Source organism: Cinclus cinclus, chromosome 6 (assembly GCF_963662255.1).
Source record: "Cinclus cinclus chromosome 6, bCinCin1.1, whole genome shotgun sequence".
NCBI lineage: Eukaryota > Metazoa > Chordata > Aves > Passeriformes > Cinclidae > Cinclus > Cinclus cinclus.
The window spans coordinates 56714581-56738488 of record NC_085051.1 but is presented as its reverse complement, the minus strand read 5'-3'; the positions used below and the strand labels follow the sequence as shown (position 1 = coordinate 56738488).

Sequence of the window (23908 nt, the reverse complement as noted above, 5' to 3'; positions counted from 1 at the left end):
ACCTGTGCAGTCCCTTTTTGCCTGTGCTCCCAAAAACTCTGCCTCTGTGTGGACAGTTTTTAGTACTTGGCTTGGAAAACTTTCTCCTGGAAGTTGATGCTGGACCTTTGGTGAACTCTGATAGGTGGTGCCTCTTATATTTTTGCCCTGAGGAGTTGGGGAAGCTGGAAAAGTTGTCCCAAGTCCTATGTCACTGAGCTACTACTCTCTTGTTCCTCTGTATCTGACCAGGAAACAAGAATTTGTTGGGCTATAACACTGTTGTGCCAGTCTGAATTACTTTAGAGCAAATATATAGCAGGTGATAATTTGTCTCCAAGCTTTGCTTCAGGGTGCCTGTCTAGTCAAAGATCTGCTTTTTCTTCTGGGATTTTGCAAGGTACTTGAAGGTCCATTAAGGAAAAGGGACACTTTAAGGGTTTTCTCCAGCTAGGGGTTGTGTAGTGTTTCAGAGCAAGTGTTGAATAATTTATATTTAAAAATACTGGTGGCTTGCTTGTGCCCTGTCTAAGAAGGAGAAATCCTGGTGTCCCTGGGCTCACTGAGATTTTTATGAAATAAAATAAATGGTAACAGTGGTGTCCTTGCTGCACCCATCCTGTTGTGTGCTGAGATGTAATGATCCTATATGTTTTATATGTAAAGTAGAGCATTATCCTTTCTCCTGCTTATTCTGTGCTCAAGAACAGGGCAAGTCAGTGAGGGGAGGCAGCCAGGCTTTCACGTATATTCTGGGGTTATGGCTACTTTGATTTATACTCATCTCCTTTGATTTATCCTTGGCTCCAGCAGCCATTTAATGGTGACTTCAGCAGCTCAAAATAGCCAGAGTCAATGTCTCACTCAGCCACCCTCACATCCCCAGCCCTGCTCCCTGGGCTGAGGTGTTGAGGGGAAAATGGGTCTGAGATGGGCCAGCCAAATTATCTAGGGAAGTTATGGCAGTAAATTGTAGTGCTGGCAGGCTCAAGGACAAGTTGGGGTGGGCTCTGAGCATCCTAGGGGAAGGTGTCCCTGTCCATATCAGGAGGATTGGAACTAGATGGTCTTTAACTTGCCTTCCAACCCAAATCATTCTGTGATTCTGTGAATTTTCTGTGCCCATGTGGAATAGAGCAATGAAAGTGTAGACTTCACCTTGCTGTCATTTAAGCTGCTGTGATTCAGTGAATATTTCTGTTCCTTCCTCAGGCTGAGATGAGGAAGGTCAGAGCCACCTCCAGAGTTTGTGTAACACATATTCCTTTGGGTTCAGTCCCAACCACTCATTTGTTTTGCATGTGGGCTGCTGCTATACATTGGTGATTTTTATTTCCTGTTGAGACATGCTGGCTTGTATTTAAGTTTTATAAATCCCCTTGGTAGCAGTCATAGGTTGCACTATCAAGGCTGTAACTGGGGACAGTGTAGCTCTTCTAGCCCAAGTCTTTTGCTGAGTCAAGTCTCATGAATTGCCTATTGGATGTTCTAGAGGCAGGGCTAGCTCTGTTTACATCCTTTCATCCTGCTCATCTCATCTGTGAGCTGCAGCTTTGTAATCACAGGCATCCCTGGTGTGCCACTGATGCTGCTGATGTTTCATTTTTATGGGGTCTTTGACTTGAATTGAGCATCTGAACTTCACCTCTTCCTGGTGAAGTAATTACCAGAAAAACAAGCCAATTTTTTTTGCAGATGACACTGAAAGTTTTTGACACATGCGCCCTTGCCACCCATATCAAGTGATGTATGTAGTGTTTGTCCCTTGTTTTGGCATTTTGATATGTGTGAGAGAGGTGAAATGGCTTTAAAAGCTTTTTGCTGGCGCCTGTGGTTTGTTGCAGACCCAGTGGTACAGGCAGAACATGATAAATTGAAATCAGACTGTGTCTTTACAGTTTGACATAGGGATGTTGATGTACAGGGCTGAGACATCAGCTAGTGCAAAACCACTGTGCTCATTACCTGTGGCCAAACCTGACACTCGAGGAGCTAAGCTGAATTACCTGAGCTGGACGCTGATTTTTTTTTTTTTCCCCATAAAATAATGGTAATTATGTAGTATGGTAATATACATTTCACTTAAGGATAAAGTAGCAGTTGAATGAGGATCATAGGCTGTACATTAACCTGGTTCTTCGTAAATGTAATGAAGTTAGTGAGTACCATTATGTATAATCTGATTGTTTTAGAGAAAGTACGTTGCAAAGGAGGTGTTGGGGACCTTCATGACCAACTACCCTTTCTTGGCTGGATCCTTGTTGTAGTATAGATGGAGAGTGTCTCCCTTGGAGCTGATAGAATTCTGCATTCCTACAAAAGTTTATCAAAATCAGTTGGTGTCTTTCCTGTGTTGGAATTCATGCTGTGACAGAAATGAAGACCTTGACTGGAACCAAGTCTGTGATGTACATCCTTAGTAGACGAGATTGATGTGTTAAATGGATGTTGTATCCAAGCCCAAATTGTACTGGATTTCAGTTCTATTTCTTCTGCAGAGAGGATGGGAAAGCAGAGCCGTGGTTACAGCTGTGCTTAAACCACATCTTTCCCTTGGCAGTTTTTTCCTGGTTGTGCTGATGATTTTGTTTTTGACTTTCTGTTCTTAGTTTCTCCTGTTGCTGCTGGTTTTTTTTGTCTGCAGTTGGAGCCTTCATTATCCTCCCTGCGGTCCTCTTTCACTTCATCAACAAGAAGCTCTGCTGTGAAGAGAGACGTGGGCTCCCATGCCTGGAACAAGGGCAAAGAAAGCACTGCAAAGAAAAATCCAGAATTTGTGAAGGCCTTGGTGAGTGTCACATAATTACGCTGCCTTTGGTGTACAGAACCTTCTGGAGGCTTTGATTGCTGGGAGGACAGACACATGCCCACTTGCTGTTTCTCAGGTTGTTTGTGTGGAAAACAGTAGGGTTTTGGGAAATAACTTCCCAAATTTGATCATAAGGATATGCAATTGCTACTACACTCCCACAGTCTTTTGTCTGGAGTAACCTCTTGAAAAAATGAAAGTTAGCACTGGAGAAAGAAGCACACTCCCTGCTCTGTCTGTTGTGGGACTGTTTGTTTATCCAGTGAGGAGCAAAATGTGAGTGTGTCAGAGGAACAACTGCACCTTTCTGCTCACAAAGGACATACCTGTCCTGGGTTCCTTGCAGTAGCTATTACATGCTCCTTCACATGTTTGTTGCGTTCTGGAAACATCATTTCTTGGGTAAACCCATAAGTCCTGGAGTAAAAACAGCTGGGAATTTTACTATGTTAGAAAAAGAACATTTAATTTTTTCTCAGCCGTCAAAAATGCATCTGTTCTGGTAATGTTGGCAACTGAGAATTTGGTAATTTCTTCCTGTATTTGTTTGCAAATTTGCCTGTCATAAGTGTATAATCACTGAGACAATCAGCCAAGAAGAGGCTTCAGAAGCCTCCCAGTTGAAAGGTCTGCTTCTCAATGGTTCAGTCTTAAATGTAATGGCAGAACAACGCAATCCCAAAACATCAGAGGTCATACAAAGTTATTTTGCGGTTCATTTTGCCTTGTGCCTCAGTGTGGCTGTTGCAAAGGACATGATTTGGCTGTACTTTGAGACTCCAGGACTCATGGGCAGTTGAAGGCTTGGATGCCATCTGTGGTAGGAACTCAGTGGGACAAATTCTTGCTAAATTCATTAGTGAGCCGGGGACAGGCACCAAAAAGGTACAAGTACAAATGGTACTTGAAATGATTTCCACCCACACCCCTCTCAACTGAAAGTCCTAACTTCAGTGTTTCTAAACAAAGACGGTGGGTTTTTTTAAAATAAGTTTCCTTCATCGATATTATTTTTAAGTCTTCTTCCCCTTCTCTTCGCCTCCCATCAAGTGGTGTAAAAATGTGGCTTTTATTTCGGTTTTTAAGATGACACATCTCCCAGGAGCATGTGGGTGTTGACATTCTATGGAGCTGTCACAGGCTATCATGTAAACATGTATTTGCAATGCTTTTTAAAATGTGAATAATTAATAAACAGAGCGGCTTGCTTTTTTTTTTTTTTTTGGTGTTTGTTGCTTCCAGATTTTGAAGGACAAGAAATTGCTTCCCAGCTGACACTCTCTGCAATTTTCATTTCAGACAAAATCTCATGTGTCTGAGTGATAAACCTTTGAAAACATGGGCTTATAATGGAAACACTAAGTCAACTTTAACTACAGCTGTGCCATGCAAGAAAAATACCACATACATTAATGAGGTGCTAAATCTGATACGGCAGAGGAATGTGTTGTAATCATTAATTACAATGGAAGCTTAAAGCTGGAGTCTGCTTTTTCCGTTCAAATAAAATCAGCTTGGCGAGTTGGAGCTGAGAGTTATTTAAAAATATCACCTCTATATTTAGTTTAAATTTCACCGTGGTGCCTTGGTACTTGTAAAGTCAATATGGAATCTGTGTGTAGGAAATGCCAATGCTTTTAAAGGACAGCAGCATGAGGGAATATATTAAACCCTGGGCTAACTCAGTGTGTCATATGGCGAATGTAGAAACTTGGAGGCTGAGCTTGGGCAGGGAAGCCAGGGAAGGCTGTTTCCAGCACGGTGAGGGAGCTCTCCCAAGAGGAGTGTTGACAAGCAAGAGTTTGCTTCAAATTCGGAATCTGGCTCTGCTGGGTAGGAAGGAGCAGGATGGGGAGCGTTTGTTACATGCAGTTCATTGGTTAGCATTCACTTTTCCTCTTCTCATCTTTTTTTCTTCTGAGCTGTGTGTGTTGCAAGGAGATCCTTATTCCAAGAGCTCTGGTGTTCTTTAACACGCAGCCCACTAATGGTTGCTCTTCCCAGTTCTAAGCTCTCAAACTGGGGAAAGATTTTCCGCATCTGGAATTAAGAGGTAGAGAGCAGGCATTTTGCATGACTGTGACATCTGCTATGGGATGAGCCCCCACATGCAATAGCAGAGGTGAATGAAGGCTGTGGCCTGGGAAGGGGTGCATGTGTTCAGTGCATGGGCTGCTCCTCTCGCCCCTGGATCCAGCTGAGTTCTGTTATCTACCTGAGTTATGAAGAAGAGAGCTGGTAGAGGAGCATGAGCAAATCTGTCTACTTTGCAGGTGTGTAGGGTGACATTTAGAAAATGTACTGTAAAATGTCAGAGCCTCTTTTTTGTTGTTGTTTTTGCTTTCCTGTATAAAGCCTGACCTCAGAACAAGGCAAGTGTCAGAATGAAATAGGTGCTCTCATCATCATGGCTCTAGAATACATCTGGCTGGTTTGTCTCTGATTTAATTTTAATTGCACCATTTGTGTCTCTATGGAGGGACAAAAATAAAGAAAATATCATTGTTGAAATGAAGATTTAATTGAAAACCTTTTAGGAGACTTCAATTAAAGACATTTAATTACTGGGACAAAATGGATGGCAGATTTTTGGTACTTTACACTCCTATGGATCCTGTTCTTGACTGGTTTGTTGATCTTAATGATGAGTCCATCTCTCAAGCAGGGATATGCTGCCCTGGTTTCTTCTCATGCAGCTGCAGGAGTCCCTTCACTGGGAGGGCTGGAGCTCATCTGGACACAGCCAGGCTGTATTTAGGCTGCACTTGTCACTGCAGGGGAGAGCTCAGAGCAGGCTGCAAAGGTAGAGAAGCTGGTAACCACATACCTGGTAGGAAGGTGGCACAGAGCATATCAAGCCAAATCATGTGCAGAAGGAAGAGGTGGTGGCATGAAGCAGTCCTGGTCTTTCTGGAGCGATGTAGAGCCTTTATATAGGTCATGTGCAGAACTCCTTAGTGAGGGGAAGATTAACTGCCATATCTTTAGAGCCATCTGGACTGGTGCTTCAGAGCACTGGTGGTCTTTCAGGCACTGGGAGAGTGTGTATGGGAAATTGCCCCTTGAATCATCTCTCCACACAAGCAAGGAGAACCTTCCCTTGAGCAGAGGCTTGAGAGAAGTCAGTGAGGTCGCATGTGAGACCTTTTGATGCTGTGATGGTTTCGTGCTCCCATCTGTTCTGTGAGTTTTGGGACCAAGAGGAGGTGGTGGTGTTCCTGTGCACTGTGTTTATAGTGTTGGGGAGCCCTTTACTTCAAAAGTTCATGGGTGAATTTCACAGGTACATGTGATAATGCTGGAGCAAGCCTTTGTGTAAAGAGCTGTAACCAGCCAAATCCTGTGGCTCAAGGGAGTGAAGGGTCCTCTTTGTTCTACTCCATAATCTTTTCATAATGTTGTGATGAGACTGGGAAAGAAGTTGCAGCTTAGTACACTGTGCTTTATATGGAAATATTCCAGTTGTGCCTTGCCTTGAACACTTGTTAAAGATGTACTCTTGATGTGTGTAAACAGCATAAATATGATGAGGTTTGAAGGAAGACTTTTTTTCCATTTTTCTTTCTGTTTTATCAGCCTCAAGAGCACTTTCAGTTCATGTTCTCAAGCTGTTCTGCACAGCCACTCTTCCAGCCCCTGGGGCTAGCTGCACACTTAAAATAAATAAATGGAGATGCAGTTCTTATATAAAACACTCATCTCCCATAGCCAAGGTTTTAAGGAAAGCATCAACACCTCAAGCACTCACCAAGGGCTGGAATGTTAGCAGTGCTGCCTTTCATTGCCAGTGCTGCCCTGGGCCCTGGGGACCCATCACATGCAGTGAGTGGGACTGTCACATGCAGCAGAGGCAGAGATTCATGTTTAGAAATAAGAAATGTGGAGGAGTGTGACAGCACCAGTCTGGCCTCCTCCAAAGTTGTGGAAAACCCAGGGGTGTACTTCTCCATAGAAATAGAGTAGTGGCTGGTCCTTTTAACTCTGATGCTGAGTACCCAGTAGCTTCATTGTCCTCAGCAAGGGAGGATTGAGAGGGAGCCTGAGGTTGTTTCTGTCACCCAGCTGAGGTATGTAGTTCAGATTCCTTGACCAACGAGTGACAGGAAGGAGAGAAGCTTGTGAAAGGGAAGTTTCTCAGTGCCCAGAAGAAGCTGCTCTTCTAAATTGCTTTTTCTCTCAACTGCTTCAATAGTCATGTAGGAAGAGTGACTGGCCATGGGACAGTGTGATTGCTGCTATTGCTGCCTGCCCTAGAGATTGGAGAGCCTGGTTTGCAACATGCTGAATTAAATGAAGGATTAGAGTAGCTGAGGGAGCAGTCCCTAAGTCAGTGGGGACAACTGCCTGCTCAGATCTGTGGCTCCAAATTCCTTTAAGTCCTTTGAGTCTAGGTCTGGTTTTCCCAGTGATCCCTCAACCTCCCAGCATTTATACCTGGACTGGTGTTTGACTTAGAAGTGAGAGGAGATGGGAGCTACAGACTCAGCCATTGTGTGCACACAAAGATGGATCACCAGGAATCATCCACAGTGGTGTTTTTTTTTTTTTTTCTCCCAAACAGCACTGTCTGCACTGCTCTTGGTGGTCCACACAGAGCAATTCCCACAGGTTCTGTAAGGATGGAGTGTGTGCGTGGGGGAAGGAGTAACAGGAACTGGGTGACTCCTCTAAATGTTTCTAAAATAACTTCATTTTGTTAAACAGCCAGACATGCTCTCCCACTGCTAATTTCCATGCAAGTAATTGCTCTGATTGACCCAGGTTTGTTCACTTGCTGCAGACTGGGTAGCACAGTTGCAGGCGGGTGGAGTCTATGGGATCTGCCCTAGGGAACAGCGGGACAGCACAGGTGGGTGGGGTGGAGTGGTGGTGTAAACTGATGTTTCTTCAGCCTTTTGAAATTGTGATTTCCTTTTGGCTATTCTGGCTTCATGCAAGCCGGCGAATGGCAGCAGCTCAATTATAGAACTTGCTGTAATTTCTGACTGCAGGTTTCTTCATTCATTCCCCTAATCCAGTAATTACAGATGTTTCTCACACTTTCAGCCTGAAAGAGCACAGTTGCCACTACTAACACCTCTTTTCTGATACTCCAGTGATTTGTGAATTTCTTTATGCCCTTTATGTAACCCTCGGCTGGAGAGGTATAAATGAAGTTATTCATTGCTGCTTTTTGTGCAACCATTTGGCATGGAACATTAGGGGCTTTTTTGTGCCTCTGGTGACAAGCAGCTCTTTAAATGCAAAAGGTTTTATTTTGATTTGAAGGATGTGACTGCCTTCAGTGGAGTGACTCTGGATTTAACATCAGTGCCAAGTAAGAATCTGGCTTGCCTGAATATCCAACCCAAATGTTATGGCCGGGGAGGTGTTGCCATTTTCTCTTTCCTGAAAATTGCCCCAGGTTTTGTATGAATATTTTGGTGGCAATAATACCCATCTGTGCATTCACAGATGCTCTGCTTTCTGGGTGCCCTGGATTTACATGAGATGAACGCATGTCTGATTTCAGTAGTTCTTACAGTCTAGGCAAAAACAGAGTCTTAAAGAGGCCAGTATAGGAAATCACCATCAGCTCCTCAGCCCTATTGCTATTGGAGCTTCTGAGCACAATATTTGAATCCTTGTCTTCCAAGAACTTTTTTTTTTTTGCATGAATTTGTCATCACATATTTTGTATGATGGAGAGACCTGGGTTTTTTTGAAAAAAGCTCCGCAATTTTGAACCATAAATGTCACATTTGCATAATTCCTTTTTTTTCTTCTACCTCTTTCCTCTTCTCCCCATCCCACTGAAGCAGTGAAGATCAGTAATTTTTTGGCCATTGTTACTGACAAAAGGAGAGCGTGAACAAAGGAATGAAAAGAAAGTAGGAGACAACATGGGGCTAAATATCCTGATCAAAACCACTTTTGTCATCTGGGTATCAATTTTTACAACTAATTTGGCACAGCATCTGTAGCGAGCTGCCTGCAAAGACATGAGATGATTTGGGAGTGAGAAATAAGTCTGCAGGCTTCCTGTGTGTGGGCTGAGCCCTGTGCAGCCGGGTACATTGCTGTCTGCCTGAGCTCATCTTTGTTTTCTCTTCACCATTCTGGGGCTTGCAGGACCAACGCTCTGTAGCAGTGGGTTTAGTGCTGTGTTGATTTGTAACCCGTGAATGTTTCCAATGAGATGTGTCTAATTTATTGGCATAAACCATTAGATTTTCCTTCAGTGCCCTGGAGTTTCTGATTCACCAGCTGAAAACTATTATCACAGAACACATAATCACTTGGAAAGTGCCTCTGGTTTTTTTTTGTTTGTTTTCTTTTTTTTTTTTTTTTTTTTTGCTTGTGTTAAATTCAGCCACATAAATAGCATTTTTATAGCACAAAATAGGCCCAAAAGGTACCAGATGTTCTGTATTTCTGTTTTGTTTTTACCTTGAGGAAGTTTGCTCAGTGTGATGCTCGCAGCTGATGTGAACCTTGGGCACTGTCTGTGAACTTACCCCATAACACTTCTGCAAGAGCCTCCAACCTTCTGAACAGCTTCAAGAGCACAGGCTGGGCTTGGCACCGTGACAATTTCAGCTGCAAATACATTTTCATCATAGTAATGTTTGGTGAGAGTGCAAGGGCTTTGCAAGCATCTTGTCAGATACAAACCTGACAACTGCAGGAGGAGCAGAGTCCAGATTGTTCCCACAACCAGCATAGAGGATTTCTTGGCCCAGTGTTGCTGCTGCTTGCCTTCATCTGAGTACATTCTCTGCTAGTTTAAATGTGCATTTTAATTGGGCTCTAGTCTGAAAGGAGGATCAAGCTCATTACAGTTTTCAGTAGCTCAAAAAATCTTACCTCTCTAAGCCTTCCTTATTTCCCTTGTCTGTGAGCAGCAAAATGGCCTTACCCTTTTGCACAGGTTTTTCCACTTGATGTTCTGGGCATCAGCTTAGATTCACACCTTGTTTTAGGTTTTCCTCCTAACCTTGGAGCAGAACTTTATGCTGAGTCAGTCACATTGCTCTTCTTTGTTGTCCACACAAATAAAGTTCCTGCTCATGGATATAATCCATTTTCAACCTGTGTTCTGCCTCTAAGGGTGGAGTTTGGTAGAAAACTTTTCCAAGGGCCACTTTTCCAAGTCACAAAAAGTGACTGAAGAAAAGGAAGTTTGTGCCCACACTCTGCAACAGCTTGAATAAGGGAAACATTAAGAAATGTACAACTAATGACACTTTTTTAGGAACCTACCTATCAAGAAGATTGAAAGACACTTTGGTAATATTACAAACCTCTGCATTCTGGTCGTGTTTCAAATTCTGGTAATAGTCTACTTTTTTTAGCAATACAGTAATTGCACCTCTCAATGGGAATGTTATTTGGGAATAATGTTCCTATCAAGACAAGGAAATATAGATTGTAGTAAAGGTTATGATGGTTTCTGTGAGAGGCTTAACATTGATCCTTTTAGTTATCTGATTTTGCAGGAGAGGAAACAAAAAATCCCTAACTGCTTTGAGTTTAACATGTGATTTGGTGTGAAAATTCTTATGGGTGGTTTTAGAAGATGGAACTTGAAGTAAATTTGCTAAACTGCTTTTTTTCCTCTCTCTTGTTTGATGAATACTTTTAAAAAGAAATGGATTTTTTTTTTATTTTCCCACACATTTTATGTTTTTCTCAGTTCTTTCAGGCTTTTTTTTTTCTTCTTCTTCTAATGCAAGTCAAAACTGTTGGAGAAATCAAAAGTAAAAATCCGTTATGTTGAAAAGGCCATGTTGTGAAATATATCATGAACACACTGTTAGAGCAGTGTCTCCTAATTAATGGAGAGAGCTCCTGGGAAACAGCAAGCCTGTAACACAGCTCAGCCCCCTTTGATCCTCTGGTGAGTTTGTAAAACCGTTGCCCGCCTAAACTTGTCTACAGCTTGTTACACATTTTATCCATCTGCTGCAAGTACAAAAATAAACCATTTATAATTCATCTGAACTCCAGTTGTTCAGCATACCACTGACTGTGGAGTCCTTAGTAAGAGGATGGTAGGAAAAGCAAAGCAAAAGTGAAACAGAGTCAGGCACCCTGAAAAAAGACATTGTTTTTTGTCTCTAGAGATTATGTAAAGTTGCATTATTATGTTGCAAGTTGCATGTGTTAGTTGCAGGTGCTACTGCAAAGTAGTTTAGATTTTTTGGTGGAATACACGTGAGTGTCTGTCTATTGTCTATAAACTGAAGTCAAACTACTTGTTGGGGTTCCTAGGATTCAATCCAGACAAATGTCCCAGTCTTGGGTAGAGCTGTGTGTCTGTATACATGTGTATGTGTCATGCTCTCCCCCAGCCTACAGGCAACTGCTTCGTACATGGAACTTCACATTCAAGTTTTATTGGCTGCTTCAGATGACTGAGTGACCACATCCAAGCCCTGCAGGTGGCTGTAGATCACTGCTTACTTCCCTTACTGAAGCAAAATCCTGCCTTGAAAACTCCTTCCATCGTTATGGTTGTGGTACCAACCTCCCTGTGTCAGTCTGTGATGTTTACCTGAGCGTGGTGTAGCCAGCCACAGCAGCCAGAAGTGGGATAGCTCTGTTGGACCCATCAGGTGTTAGCTCCAAAATCTAATAACAAGATGAGCTAATTATTCCCCATGCAAATATCACAAGGCTATGTTCTGTTTATTTTTATAATAGAGCAGCACTTCATTTCAGCACCTGTATGTTTTATCTCCATCAGTTAGCGATCACTTCTGGATGCCTGCATCCCTCTGAGGGCTACTGCTGCCATGGGTCTTGCTGCTGAGACAGAGGGAGAGCACTGTGAAGTTCTTCTTTCATCATAAACCAGAGATTCATTTGCTCTTGCCTGTAAATAAGTGACAGGTTAAAAATGTACCCAGTATCTAGCACTTGCCCACCATAATTTATCTCCTCTCATGCCTGGGAGAATCTCACTGTTAAAATGCCATCTCTCCTCAGTGACTTCTCTGTGATTTACCAGTAGCCAATCCACATTATGCTGCAAATGGGTTGTTTGGAGCCTGTAATCTCTTTTGGTATATGAGAAAATCAGTTGCACAAAGCAGAGAGGCTTTGCCAAGGGCAGGGCTGGAAAGAGGAGAATCAGTGAAGGGAACAGCTCACCTGGGAGGGGAGGCTGTGGCACTGTCTGTTCCTTGCCAAAGATTTAATGCATGGCAGGGAGCTTTACCTGGGTCCCAGGGGCTGAGCTGAGGGCTGGAGGCTGGCAGATGATGCTGGAACAGTGTGTGCCCTGAGCCCAGGGAGCTGGTGACAGCCACAGCTCTTAAAATGCCTTCAGTAACCCACATTCATTTACTGCCCTTGTTAGGGCTGCAATTCTTAGCCCATGCTGAAGCTGACAATAAACCTGTTGGAAGTGTCTGCAGCATAGATCAGCATCACTGAACAAAATGATTTGGCACAGGTGTTTTAAAAAGTTGAAGTCCTCTTAAGTCACTGATATCATGTCTAAAAGAGCTGCTCACCAAGCAAAGTGGGACCTCCTCAGTCTGTGCTCCATTTATAGGTCCACAACACTGAGATCCTCACTGCATGTCTCTGGAGATCATTTCACAAGGTAATACAAGTTGCTGCTGAGCTTATTTTCTTGCTGTTACACTGTATTTACCCTTTTATGCTCTCAATTCAGCAAGACGTTTATATCCGTTTTGAAGCTTCTTTTTAGTTATCTAGTTAGTCTAAATTCTGCACCTATTTAATTCTTTCTTCATAAACCCATCATCCTATTTGTATGTTTCTCCTTCTCAGAGTTCCTAAAAGAATATCTGTCTTGTGATAATGTGGGAAGATGTATATTGGGCAAAAAGGCATGTTAACTTTCTTCAAGTTGTGTTTTTATTTAGAGTTTAGAAGAATTTTGAGAAAACATCATATTGAGATGACACCAGTGCTTTTGTTAGCTTGCTTCTGTTCCCAGTAATGTTGTACCTATAATATTACACCTCCTCTTTTATATTTTTTTTTCCCATTTCTGAAAATGGCAAAACAGCTCTGGACTATGGGCAGAGAGAGTTTCTTCATAGCTTTTTTTGAGCAAATAATTTGAGATACTTGTCTGCCATGGGCTACTACTGCAAGCTTTAGGCCTATGATCTTCATCATTCAAAACATAATTCTCCCCAAATTCTCCTCCCTTCAGTTTCCTCACCTGGTCATGCTAATGCTAAGGAAATTGGGGCCAGGAGGTTATCTGAGATTTTTGATTGCAGGTTGTTTTGTACCTCTTTTACCCCAGGTCTGTTCACAGCTGTAACCAGAGTGTGTGCACTTCAAAAAGTTACTCATGTTCCAAGGTTCTGTGTTTGTATTTTTATATAAGGTTTAGCAATTGAATAAAAGCTTTCCTGATCTCTGCAGGAATATGTGCAATTTGTCCATCATTTCTGGATTTCTGGTGGTATTCTCAATGGGTGGAAGTGCTTTTTCCATTTCCCCCTCTCAGTTCTATACATCTTACATAGATAGTGTGTCGACAGGTGTTGATGGACAAGCAATTCACAGTAATTTCTTGTGGTGCTTATTCTGTAGCTCCCTGAATTATAAGTGACATGCTGGCAAAGCTGAACAACTGATCACCAGACACTGGCATAGTGTTAAACATGGCTTCTGAGGCTGCTCAGAATTTCCTCCAGCCACTGTCTTCTTGGATGTCTCAGATATACGAAGCAATCCAACAAGCAGGAGACTCCATATCTGCCTCTCTGCTGAATTTGAGTGGAGTGGGTCGTAAGCCAGAAGAAGAGAGGACCCAGGACTTGGAGAATAATGGAGGCATTTATGAGGATTATTCTGAAGGATCAGATGATGAACGAGACCTGGACCTTTGGGATGAGGACTATTTCTATCCTAGAGAAGACAGTTACATTGGAGGCCCTGATCTTGCTTCACAAAACCTCCCTCATGGCTCTGACACGGCTTCACAGAGGCAAAAACAGCTTAAAAATACCAGCACCTTGCCAGAGCAGTGTGTTGAGAGCAGCAGGTCCCTGACAGCCAATGGATCCTACTGGATGGGTGAAGATCTCCAGCTTCTTGATCGGCTTCCTCCCATCGCTGAGGAAGAAGGTGAGCCCTCTTTGAGGATGGGAGGTCTTGAGCACAGCCTCAGCTTGGGTGGCTCCTTAAACACTGCTAATGGCACGGCAAGCTGTGCAGGTAAGCAGCTACTGTGCACCCTGACTGCATTATCCAGGCCTTTCTTTTCTGCTGCTGATTTGATTTAGTCGCTAATCTGCTCATTATGTTCTGTATTGTCTCTGTTTCCCGTAGCTAAAATCAAACTCCCCAAATCCCAACGAAAAATCTAACCTTTCCTGTTCTTCCCTCGTTTGAGAGACTAATCTCATTGCAAGAAGTGGAGATCTCCAGGGTAAAATGCTGAGTTTTAGAAGGCAATCAGGCCCTGTTGCTGTAGCAAGAAGTGTTTTGCTTCCCACCCCCCCCGAGTTTCTGGTAGCAAGACCCTTTAAAGGGAATGTTAAAAGCAATGTTTAGCCTTAAGTCTTTGCTTTGAGAACCATCTGCCTTTGCGTCATTGCTATTAAATATATATATATATATATATATATATATATATATATGTAATCTCAAACCTTGTTTCTTTGTGCCAGGAATCTCAAGATGTTACTGTGCCATGTGCTGTGAAGTGCTGCACTAAAAAGCCAGCCGTATCTCATGATTTTATGGATGAAAGGCTCCCAAATCACTTTCCTCCCCTCCCAGGCTTTTCCACCCCCACAGGCTTTTCAAACAAGACTTAAGAGACAGCAGGCAGGAGATTATGGGAAGGAGAACTGAGTTTTTGCTATTTTCAATTTTAAATAGGCCTGACTATGACTTCTGATCTTTAAATGACAGCAGGAATGTTTTCAGGCAATTGTGCCCAGAACTGACTTTCAGCCACATGGTTTGTGCTCACGCAATGTCACCACAAGCGTGGCTGGAGATTTCCTGGGGGCTACATTCAGGAAAGCTGCAGTCCTGCTGACACCATCCTTGGGTCTTGCTGGTATAAAGCTGCTCTTTACAAGCAATGGGGATAAGGGTGGAAAGAGGTTGGGGGGGACTGGGATCTCCAATATGGAGCTGATGAAGAACTTGAGACTCACTGAGGATCTACAGAATTTGGCTTCAAGTATCTATTTTTTTTTTTTAAACAGGTGGTAGGTGCTCTTGAAAATGTCTGTTTTATTGTGACCAGGAGCTTTTCTTCACTCTTGGCTTCTAGGGAAGTCTTACATATTTAGCCTTTCCTGTGCAGGCTGTGGAAGATCAGCCTGTTTGTTTTTGTATTTAACAGGAATATGAGACTGAGAGGGTATAAACCTTGATAGTGCTCTTTAATGACTGTAAAATTAGCTCCTTTCTTTATTGCTATTTCTCACTCTGTTATGGCCAGGGAGTAAATAATTAAAAAGCACTTTTGGTCTAGCTGTTCTGCCTCCCCAACTGGGACTGCTTGTTTCGTATTCCAAATGAAAGATTGCCAGTTCTCAGATTAAAGATCTCAGAGTTGTATCTCTTGGAGCCCAACCCCTATCTTCTGGTACCCCTATACATTGCCTGTGCAATATCCTGCCCCTGGGGTTGGTCCACAGGCACTGAGCCAGCGCTGCAGGGCTGGGTTTGCTGTGTGTGCTTGGATTGTGTGACCAGAGTGTGCACAGAAGTCATGGAGCAGGGCATGAGGTGTCCATCCAGGGAGTGCTGGGGCCATGGATCCTCTTGGACGAGTGCTGTCCTAGGGCATGACCTTGTCTCCTGCAGAGCCTGCACCCCTGTGCCTCAGGAGGGGCTGCTGGAGCAAATCCAGGTGCCAAATGCATCATTCCTAGGGCAGCCTCCTGTCCCTGGGCCACATCTGTGCTCACAGTGGGTGGGAGGAAAGGTGGTGAGCTCTTGGTGAGCTCTCAGGGAAATGGAGCCCAGGAATGAGCTGCTGTCTCTGTCAGAGCTGTTTGTCACCTGCGGGGATGTCTGAGAAAGAGAGCTCTTAGGAGTTGGGGATGGACCAGAGGGAGTTTGCTGGTGAGAGAACATAGTGACAGACAGATGCCAGAGTGACCCATCCCTGCAGCTCAGGGGAGGGTCCCTCTGGACATCTCTCCCACATGAGAGCGGGTACTGATCAAATTGCTGCTTGACTCTGTATTTTTTGGTTTTCCTTCTCCTTAACCTTCCTGGAGCCATTGTGGATTAGAAGGCTGGTGCTACAGAGCTCCCAGCACCTACAGTGCTGCTTCCTAGAGCTCTCTGCTTCCACACCAAGTACTTCAGGGACCATTGCACAGCTTTTTGCACCTTAGGGAATGTCATTCCAAATGGTCTCAGATAGACTTTAATGTTTTTATCTCTGCAATGTGCTGCACAAAGGGCCATCCAGTGGTCTCAAGACTTCATAGTCACAAAAGTTGGCTGTGTGAGGGTTACAAGGCTGGGAACTGATACCTTTTTCTCTCAGAACTAAGTTGTATAATGGGAGAGAAAGTGCTGAACTGTTATTTCAAAATGTCTTCCACAGACCCTTTGATGTGGAAGAACTCGCTTCACTCTTCGAAGTGAACTTTCACTTCCAAAACACACATGCTCTTTGTATTTCATTTTTCAACTCTTTATTTCCTCTTTTTCCTTTAGATTCATTCTCTAACATCAAGAGTGTGAACTCTTCTGATGGTAACCTAGACATGCAGAGAGGCTGTAATACCCTGGCAACTTAAAATTTCAGTCATGGATTAAAATGATCAAGAGAAGATGTTTGAGGTATCCTTATTTCTGTTAGCTTTTTACCTAACCCTAAGTGACAGTGTAAGTGACACATGGACTTGCTGACATTCAGCAAAGCTCTTCAGTAGCAACAAAATGAGCTTTGAATATTTTTCCTTCCATTTGGCAGTTCCCCCCCACCCCTTTTCTGCGAAATACGTGTTTCCTGTTTATCCTTGTATTCTTTTCAGAACATTGCATCTTGACTTTATTTCACTTAATGTACCATATTTCTCTCCACAATAGAATATTTTAAAGCTAAATTGGCACAAAACAGTAGCAATGCTGAATGCTTTTTGTTGCCATGGAAATATTTCTGGGCACTTACTGAAGACCTGGTTGCCAACAGTAATGTAACAGAGAAAATAGATATGCTTCATTTAACACCCACTGGTGATTAAAGAGCCACAGAAACCTGTTACAAGGTCATTCCAATATATAGTTTATTTGGTTTAGGGGGAAAAAGCCCTGCAGCTCTAGCTGAGAATACTTTTGTTTTAAAAGAGATGCAAAACAAAATTCAATAGATGTTCCCTTCTCTTAAACTGACAGCATGCTTCTGAGATGAAATAAAACAACACTGTAGTTAAAAACTATCATTACTACTTCTCCTTTTCATCAAATATGTTTTTCATCCCATTTTTGCCTCTTAGGAAATGTTTCCTGGCTCACAGAGTAGATTTTCTTAGGTTCTGAAGCAGCACAGATATTGCTGAAAACCTATTTTAGGCTTAGGGATCTAATAAATTATATGAGCAGTGCAATTCTTTGGTTTTTAAGTCAAACATCCATCAGACACCATGAGGCAAGTTAATCATAGGGTGCAGGTTTGGCTGCTGCCCAGTGCTGGTCTGTAATTGAATGATAGTAGTAAAGTGGCAACAAGTTTTCAAACAAATGCAAGGAAAAGTTGGTGGTGGTGGTGGTGGTGTTTTTTTGTTTGGTTGGTTTGGGTTGGTTTTTTTTTTTTTTTTTTTTTTTTTTAACACTGTATGTTTTTGATCCACAGTTTAATATTGAGAAGGTAGCTCAGCAGGAAATATTGCAGTGCCAAGTGTTTGGCTTAAGAAGTTAATGATGGCAAGGCAGAGTCTTCTGTGTATACAGATTGCTGCCACCAGTGGCAAATCGTGTATTTGTGAATTTTGCAGAAACAGATGATCTTGCTCTCCCAGGCCCTTGTCCACTGTTTAACCTCGGTGTTTATGGCAGAGAAACTGTCTCACAGTGAGGAGCAGAGAGAGCAGCCTTTACATCTCCCCATGGCTGAGATGCTGCTGCTCAGCTGACTGGGGGTGGCTGCCAGATCCATCATTGCACATTTGGCTTAAGAATTGAAAAAAATAAATCCAAACCAACAAACCGTGGAGCAAGAAACCACACCTTGTGATTTTGTGAAAGTAGTGCACTGCAAGTAGAAGGGTAGAGGTGACCAGTCCCGCTTCCCAGCATGAATCTAAAGGGGAAAAAGGCAGCAATAATGAAAAAAGTGAACAGCAGCGACCGTGCAGTGAAAGCAAGAGGGCTTCAGCCCACTTCTCCCTCAGGGCTGCTGTCCTTTGCAAAGAGAAAGCCAGAGTGACCATTAAGTTCTCAGTCTCAGCAGACACTGCCCTGAAAAGGCATGGGGACAGACACAGCAGCAGAGCTGAGCCTTCTGAGTGAGAGCTGAACTATTTTTACACAGTGGTGGAAGTCTCCCAGGCTGTCTGGCACTGCTCACAGCACTGCTGTAATGGATAGGTGAACACGGCTCTTCCACTGCAAAGAAGCCCTTAGAGGTTTTTTTTTTTTTTTCCTCCCCAACAAGTGGACAACCTCAGTGCCAGCTGAAGGCTGCATTTCAGTTGCACTAAAATAATTTTTGTGTCCTTGGAATGCTCAGAAGTGTGACATCCCTGTCTAGATGGCTGGCTAGTTTTCCTCAGCACATGTGTGAGGGGAAGCATACCTCTGAGACTCTGGGAATTTTTAAATCTAGAAAGCACTATTGCATTTACTTACCTCGGCCTCCAGCTTAACAGGGGTCATTGATTTTTTGCCTGTAATTGCTGGAGTAAAGGAAATTATTCTTTCTGCTCTATATGAACACTCCTGACCTCAGTAAATGACCCTTCATACAGACAGGAAATCCTAGGCAAGAAGTGAGGTTTTCATTAGGACCTGTAAACCCACACAGCAAATAATACCCATAAGAAGAAGATGTTGATTATGTGATAAATTAAATTTCTGCTTGAATTTGAGACTAAAATAGATAGATGGCCAGTCTCCACATTGAGAAGTGCTTATGAATTTTATCACCTGTCTGAGCATGGAGCCAGCCAGTGTTCTAGCCAGAATGTAACCCTATAAAAATCAGTGCCTGTACTCCAAGAAGGACACTTAAAGAGGCTGCACTGAATCAATACCACCATGAGGACCAAGGGAATGAAAGCAAAGGCAGACAGTGGACAAAAACACTTCAGAGAAAATACTCCTGGCAGCTTGAGTGGGACAAAGCACAAACGTGACTGGAGACATGCATCTGCTCTCTGAAGAATGTGATACAAGCCCGTGGCTTTCTGAAGTGCAAACGTGAGTTTGCATTGAATGCTTTCTCTCTGCGAAATTCAGAACCTCTCCAAGTGTTTGTGCACAGACTTTTGTCCTTGAGAAGGTGGTACAATGTTCCTACTTGTATTTAAAGTACTCCTTTTCAGTTCTGTCCCTTCAAATTTTATCGTTATAAGGGATCTTTATGCAGGATGCCACATGTGAGTGGGGATGAGAGAACACAACAGCCACAAAAGGAGGGTGGATTGTGGCATGTCAGCTTTACAGCTGGGGAAGTGAAGCCAAACTAGTTCAAACCACAATTTCTCAAAGGTGGTACCATTGCCAGCTCTGTCTTGGGCCTGTCAGCATTGCTGTTCATCCTCAGTCAGTGATTTTAGACACAGTGTCTTTGCCAGCCCACAGTAGATCAGGGGTCTGGGTTTTCACCAAGCTCCTTGTCTGGTGGGCAGAGCTTCCTTGTGCCCATCTCCCTGGGGGCATGGGGAAGGATGCTCTGCTCAGGAGTGTTTATCATCTGCTCTTGTCATCTAGAAGGTTGCATAAGCTGTATGGAGAAGGATTTATTTGAGAGGATGAAATGGATTTTGCCATTCAGTGCAGTTACAGAACAAATTGTTGTGTGAGCGTGTGTGTTTGTGCATGTATTTTCTGATCCACTTTTGCTAAGTGACATCCTCTTCCCACTCTCCATATGGCAGTTGCGACTCTATCTTCCTCTGGGAAGGTTGTTTAGGACTCAAGAGACTTCATTTACGAATAAACAGCATCTTGGCAGCATCTGGGAAATGCTGCCTTTCTCCTAGAAACCCTGCCTCCTCACCTTCCCTCTCCTACTACAGGCAGGCAGGTGTGAATGATCTCATTGTGTTGTGGTGGGGGTTACGTGCAGGCAATACTAGCAGCACCCTGCAGAGCTGGAACATAGTATTTCTGTGTGCTGACACAAACAGTAGTACTGTTTGCCTTTTCTTTTTTTATTTTACTTTTTTTTTTTATGTGTGTGTGTGGGGGGCTTTTTTTTCTTTTCTGTTGCAGTTGTTGCCAGCTTGGCCTGCAGGGGCTTGGTGGAAGCACAGATATTCCATCCCTGTTCCCTCCTGGCCTCTTTGCAATGCTTAAGAGCACAAAACCCACTAATGTAAGCTTATCCAAGATGGGATCACTCTGCCAAAAAGTGAGCTGTTCTGATCTCCACCCTTTGCCAGACAGAGGTGTGGATATGACTTCCTTGTGGCCAGGTAATTTTTGGCTGCTGTAATGACCTGGTGGCAGCGACCATCATTTTGAGTGGCCTCATAGACTCCTCAGGTGTTTTTAGTAGCCAAGGGGATAATTTATTTTCTGCAATGAAAGCAATAGGGAGATGACAGTGATGGAAATAGTTTTAAAGGCAGGGAATGTCACTGTTGGGCTTTGGGGATCTCGCAGGTAATGAGGAAGGTGTGGTTGGGCTGTACCTCCACAGATGCTGTTTGTGTGATTCTCATGCAGTTTCCACTGATGGACTTAGAGACACTTCATCAGTAGCTATTTGTAGACCAACAAGCATGGCTTGGGTTGAACCTTAAATCAGTCCATAGAACAATCTGTAGAAAATCCCTTCCCATGACCATGAAAATAGCTGATGCTCTCATGGCATCATTGCACCACCTGAAAGTTCCCTCATGTCCAGGCAGGTACTACCCTGACTCAAGAACTCAGTACCCCTGTGAGATGAAGCATTCCTGGAGGGATTCATGAGGATTTGCCCCCACAAGCTAGGTGCTTGGAGGAATTTACCTCCTCAGGCTGAGAGGGACTCAAACCTGTGCAGTCTATACAGCATAATTGCTGTGGGAATATTTTCTAGCAAATAATGAGACTGGTGCTGGAGAGAAAGCCCTGAATTTGGATTAATGAGAGCCCTGTGGTTTGCTGGAGCTCTGTGTCTCAAGGTCAGTTTGGGGGTTAGACTTATTGCCATAAATAATGTAGCTACAAAACCCTGGGGCCTGAGTTTTGCAGTTGATGTAAAACTGCAGCTGAGATAGAGCATCCTTCCCCCATCACACAGCTGAGCTGCTTCCCTTGCCTGGCCTCACCAGCAAGCCACTGTGTGGTGACTCAGCCCAGCCTCTTGCTTCAAACAAGAGCCAGCAGCCCCTTCCCTGATACTTTGGAACCAGGTGAGTTGGCCATGTGATTGCTAAAACCAAAATAAAGGGAAGATTGGAAGGGCAGGAGGACAGGATTGTCCCTTTTGGGTGGCAGCTTCAGTCCTGAAGACACGTGAGTCTTGCTGCACCACATCCCCACGCACTGCTGCTCCCAAAGCTGGTGATTTTCCCAGGAGTGCTGTGGTGTTACAGCAAAGGGGGACTGTGGTGAATCAACCCTCTGGCAGCAAACAAAGTTTCAATTAGAAAAATCAGTGGGAAAATAAATATCTGCCTTGTTGAAGTGCAGTGGTTTTCTGTGTCAAATCCAAACAAATATATTTTCGAGGGAGTTCATTTCCACACCGTTAATCAGCAAACAAAGGCTTGTGGGTGTGAAGCTGGTGGTTGGGTGTTGTGAATGGTATGAGCATACACTGGGTCTGTGTGGAGTGGTGAAACTGCTTTACAGGGGTGCAAATTCAGTGACCTGAATTTTCTGGATGTTTCTTTGGCCAGTCTGATTTCTGCTAGCTGAAAGCAAGGAGTGCCAATCCAGAGAAACTTCCTTAAACATACTGAAGGAATTTTAGGATCTGACTCCCTTTCATTAGAGAAATTTCATAAACAAGCCAAACAAACAAATAGAAAGAATGATGGATGGGTAACCTGAAGGAATTCAACCCATTGTGGTATGAAAATGACCAGGAAAGCTGTCATAAAAATGATACTGGTGAGGGGAAAGTTCTTTTTCTTTGTTGGAATGAAAGGTCGGTGTTTTCTACTCCACCAGCCATTGGCATCCAGCAGTTGTTTAGTTTCTGAGCCCAGGAGCTTTTCCAGCCCCACAGCCCAGAGCACACTGAGCTCACCTGCGCCCTGCAGTGTCCCCAGTGTCACATATCTGCTGACAGATATGAAGGTGCTTTTCTGCCTCTGCAGCTGCATGTTTCCTGCACACAGCCCAACCTGAGCTGTCAGGGAGCTGCAGGCTGACTCATGGATGTAACTGCATCCACACCAGGGGTTTTCCTGGTTTAGCAGTGTCTCCTACAGTGTGTAATCTCTTTTTTATTTTTTCTTCCACTTCTGTACGAATCCTGGGACTGTGCTAATAGAACCCAGTAGAGTAAATGAAGCCTGACTCATATTTGCTCCAGATGTATAGTAGGTGATTGGGAAAATCAGGGATGATTGTGGTTCAGCATCTTGGCTGCCATTTCCTACAGCTATGGAAGAACCTTAGGCAGCACGGTGAGAGACAGTTTGATGTGGAATCCCATGTTCCTATTTTTAAAATCCAATTTTGGGAGCAGGAAACAAACAACAGGAAAATATGCTGGTTTTCGTGCTGTTTTCTGTGGGCAGCCCTCTATTTCTTTGCACAGCTGTATGCAGAATTGGGGTGTATTGCTCTGACTGCTGTAGAGGCAGTTAGAACCAAAAAATATCTTTTTTTCCTGATTAGTCTCTTTTTTGCTGCTTTGTTCTCTTTCCTTAAAAAAATATTTTTGTTGTAAATATCCCTTGGCATAAAGGCTCCCGAGTTCTGGTTCTCTATACCTGTGTCACATGCAAGCACCCAAATAAACTCACCTTGGGCAGCTTCCTGATTGGTTTGGTCATGGAGTGAGGACAGATGGAGAGACAAAAGCAGGGCACTGTCTATTGACACTCAGCAGAGAGGGGCAAACCTCACCTTTAGCCCAGGACACCAAATATTCCCTGGTTGGTAGAGCTGGCAGGAAGGGATGAAAATACATAGGGACAGTGCAAGGAGAAATCCTCCTGAGCAGTAAACCAGTGGGTGATGGTGGGGTATCCTGTCAGTGTGTAGGAGCATTTTTTAACACATTTGGGATCTAAGGGAATGGCTTGGATTGGGTGCCCTCCTCCATAGTCAAGCCTAAATCAGGCAGGTCCATTACTTTGTGTGTCACTTTGAATTCCCAGTTCATGTGGCTGACAACAAGAGCAGGAAGAAGGCTCCAGACTGAAAACTACTACAGAGCTGTACCTTAGGAATTGATAGGAGCAATTCCATGTGTGTTGCTGAGTGCTCCCTGTACGAAATGTTCCTCCTTTTTTTGGGAGGTGTTAACAAGTCCCTTGTTTGCCACAAACCTTTCCAGTTTTCCAAAGAAAAGCTTTTGTTTCTGTGCACGGTTCTAGGTTTTGCTGAGGTGGGAACTGTTACAGATCACAGTTCTTCTCTGTCATCCTGATCATGAAAATTTTAAGGCCAGGCCTGGGTGACTGCTTCTGTAAAAGCAAAGAACACGGCAGTGAGTTCTCCTGGGATGCTCTGAGTGTATGCATTATGCATAGGTGTACTGATATTGCCTTGGTTATGTGATCAAATGCATTTTTTTTGTGTACTACCCCTGCTTCCTTCAGGTGATGTCCCCATTGAAACTCTCACGGACTTCTGTAGAGCAGAATCAAAATCTCTTAGACAAAAGTGGACGCACAAAGGCAGCATTAAATGTATTGGAAAACCAGAAATCTGGCATTTGGAAAGTTTGCATTGTTCAGACAAAATGACTGGTTTTTGTTGTTGATTTTTTAACATGCAGGCAGAGAGGATGGATGCAGTATCTCTGTACTTCACACCTACAAGATGTATTATATG

The 23908-nt window shown here is 43.5% G+C and overlaps 1 protein-coding gene across 1 annotated transcript in view; it reads left to right on the top strand.

Moving 5' to 3' along the window:
• The window catches only part of SYT16 (synaptotagmin 16), a 56819-nt gene that overhangs the window by 5423 nt on the left and 27488 nt on the right, over positions 1–23908 (top strand). The window contains exons 3-5 of the mRNA XM_062495408.1: positions 2624–2767; positions 13266–13323; positions 13415–13978. Coding sequence (XP_062351392.1) covers positions 2624–2767; positions 13266–13323; positions 13415–13978 — 766 coding nt within the window. The remainder of the gene's footprint in view (positions 1–2623; positions 2768–13265; positions 13324–13414; positions 13979–23908) is intronic.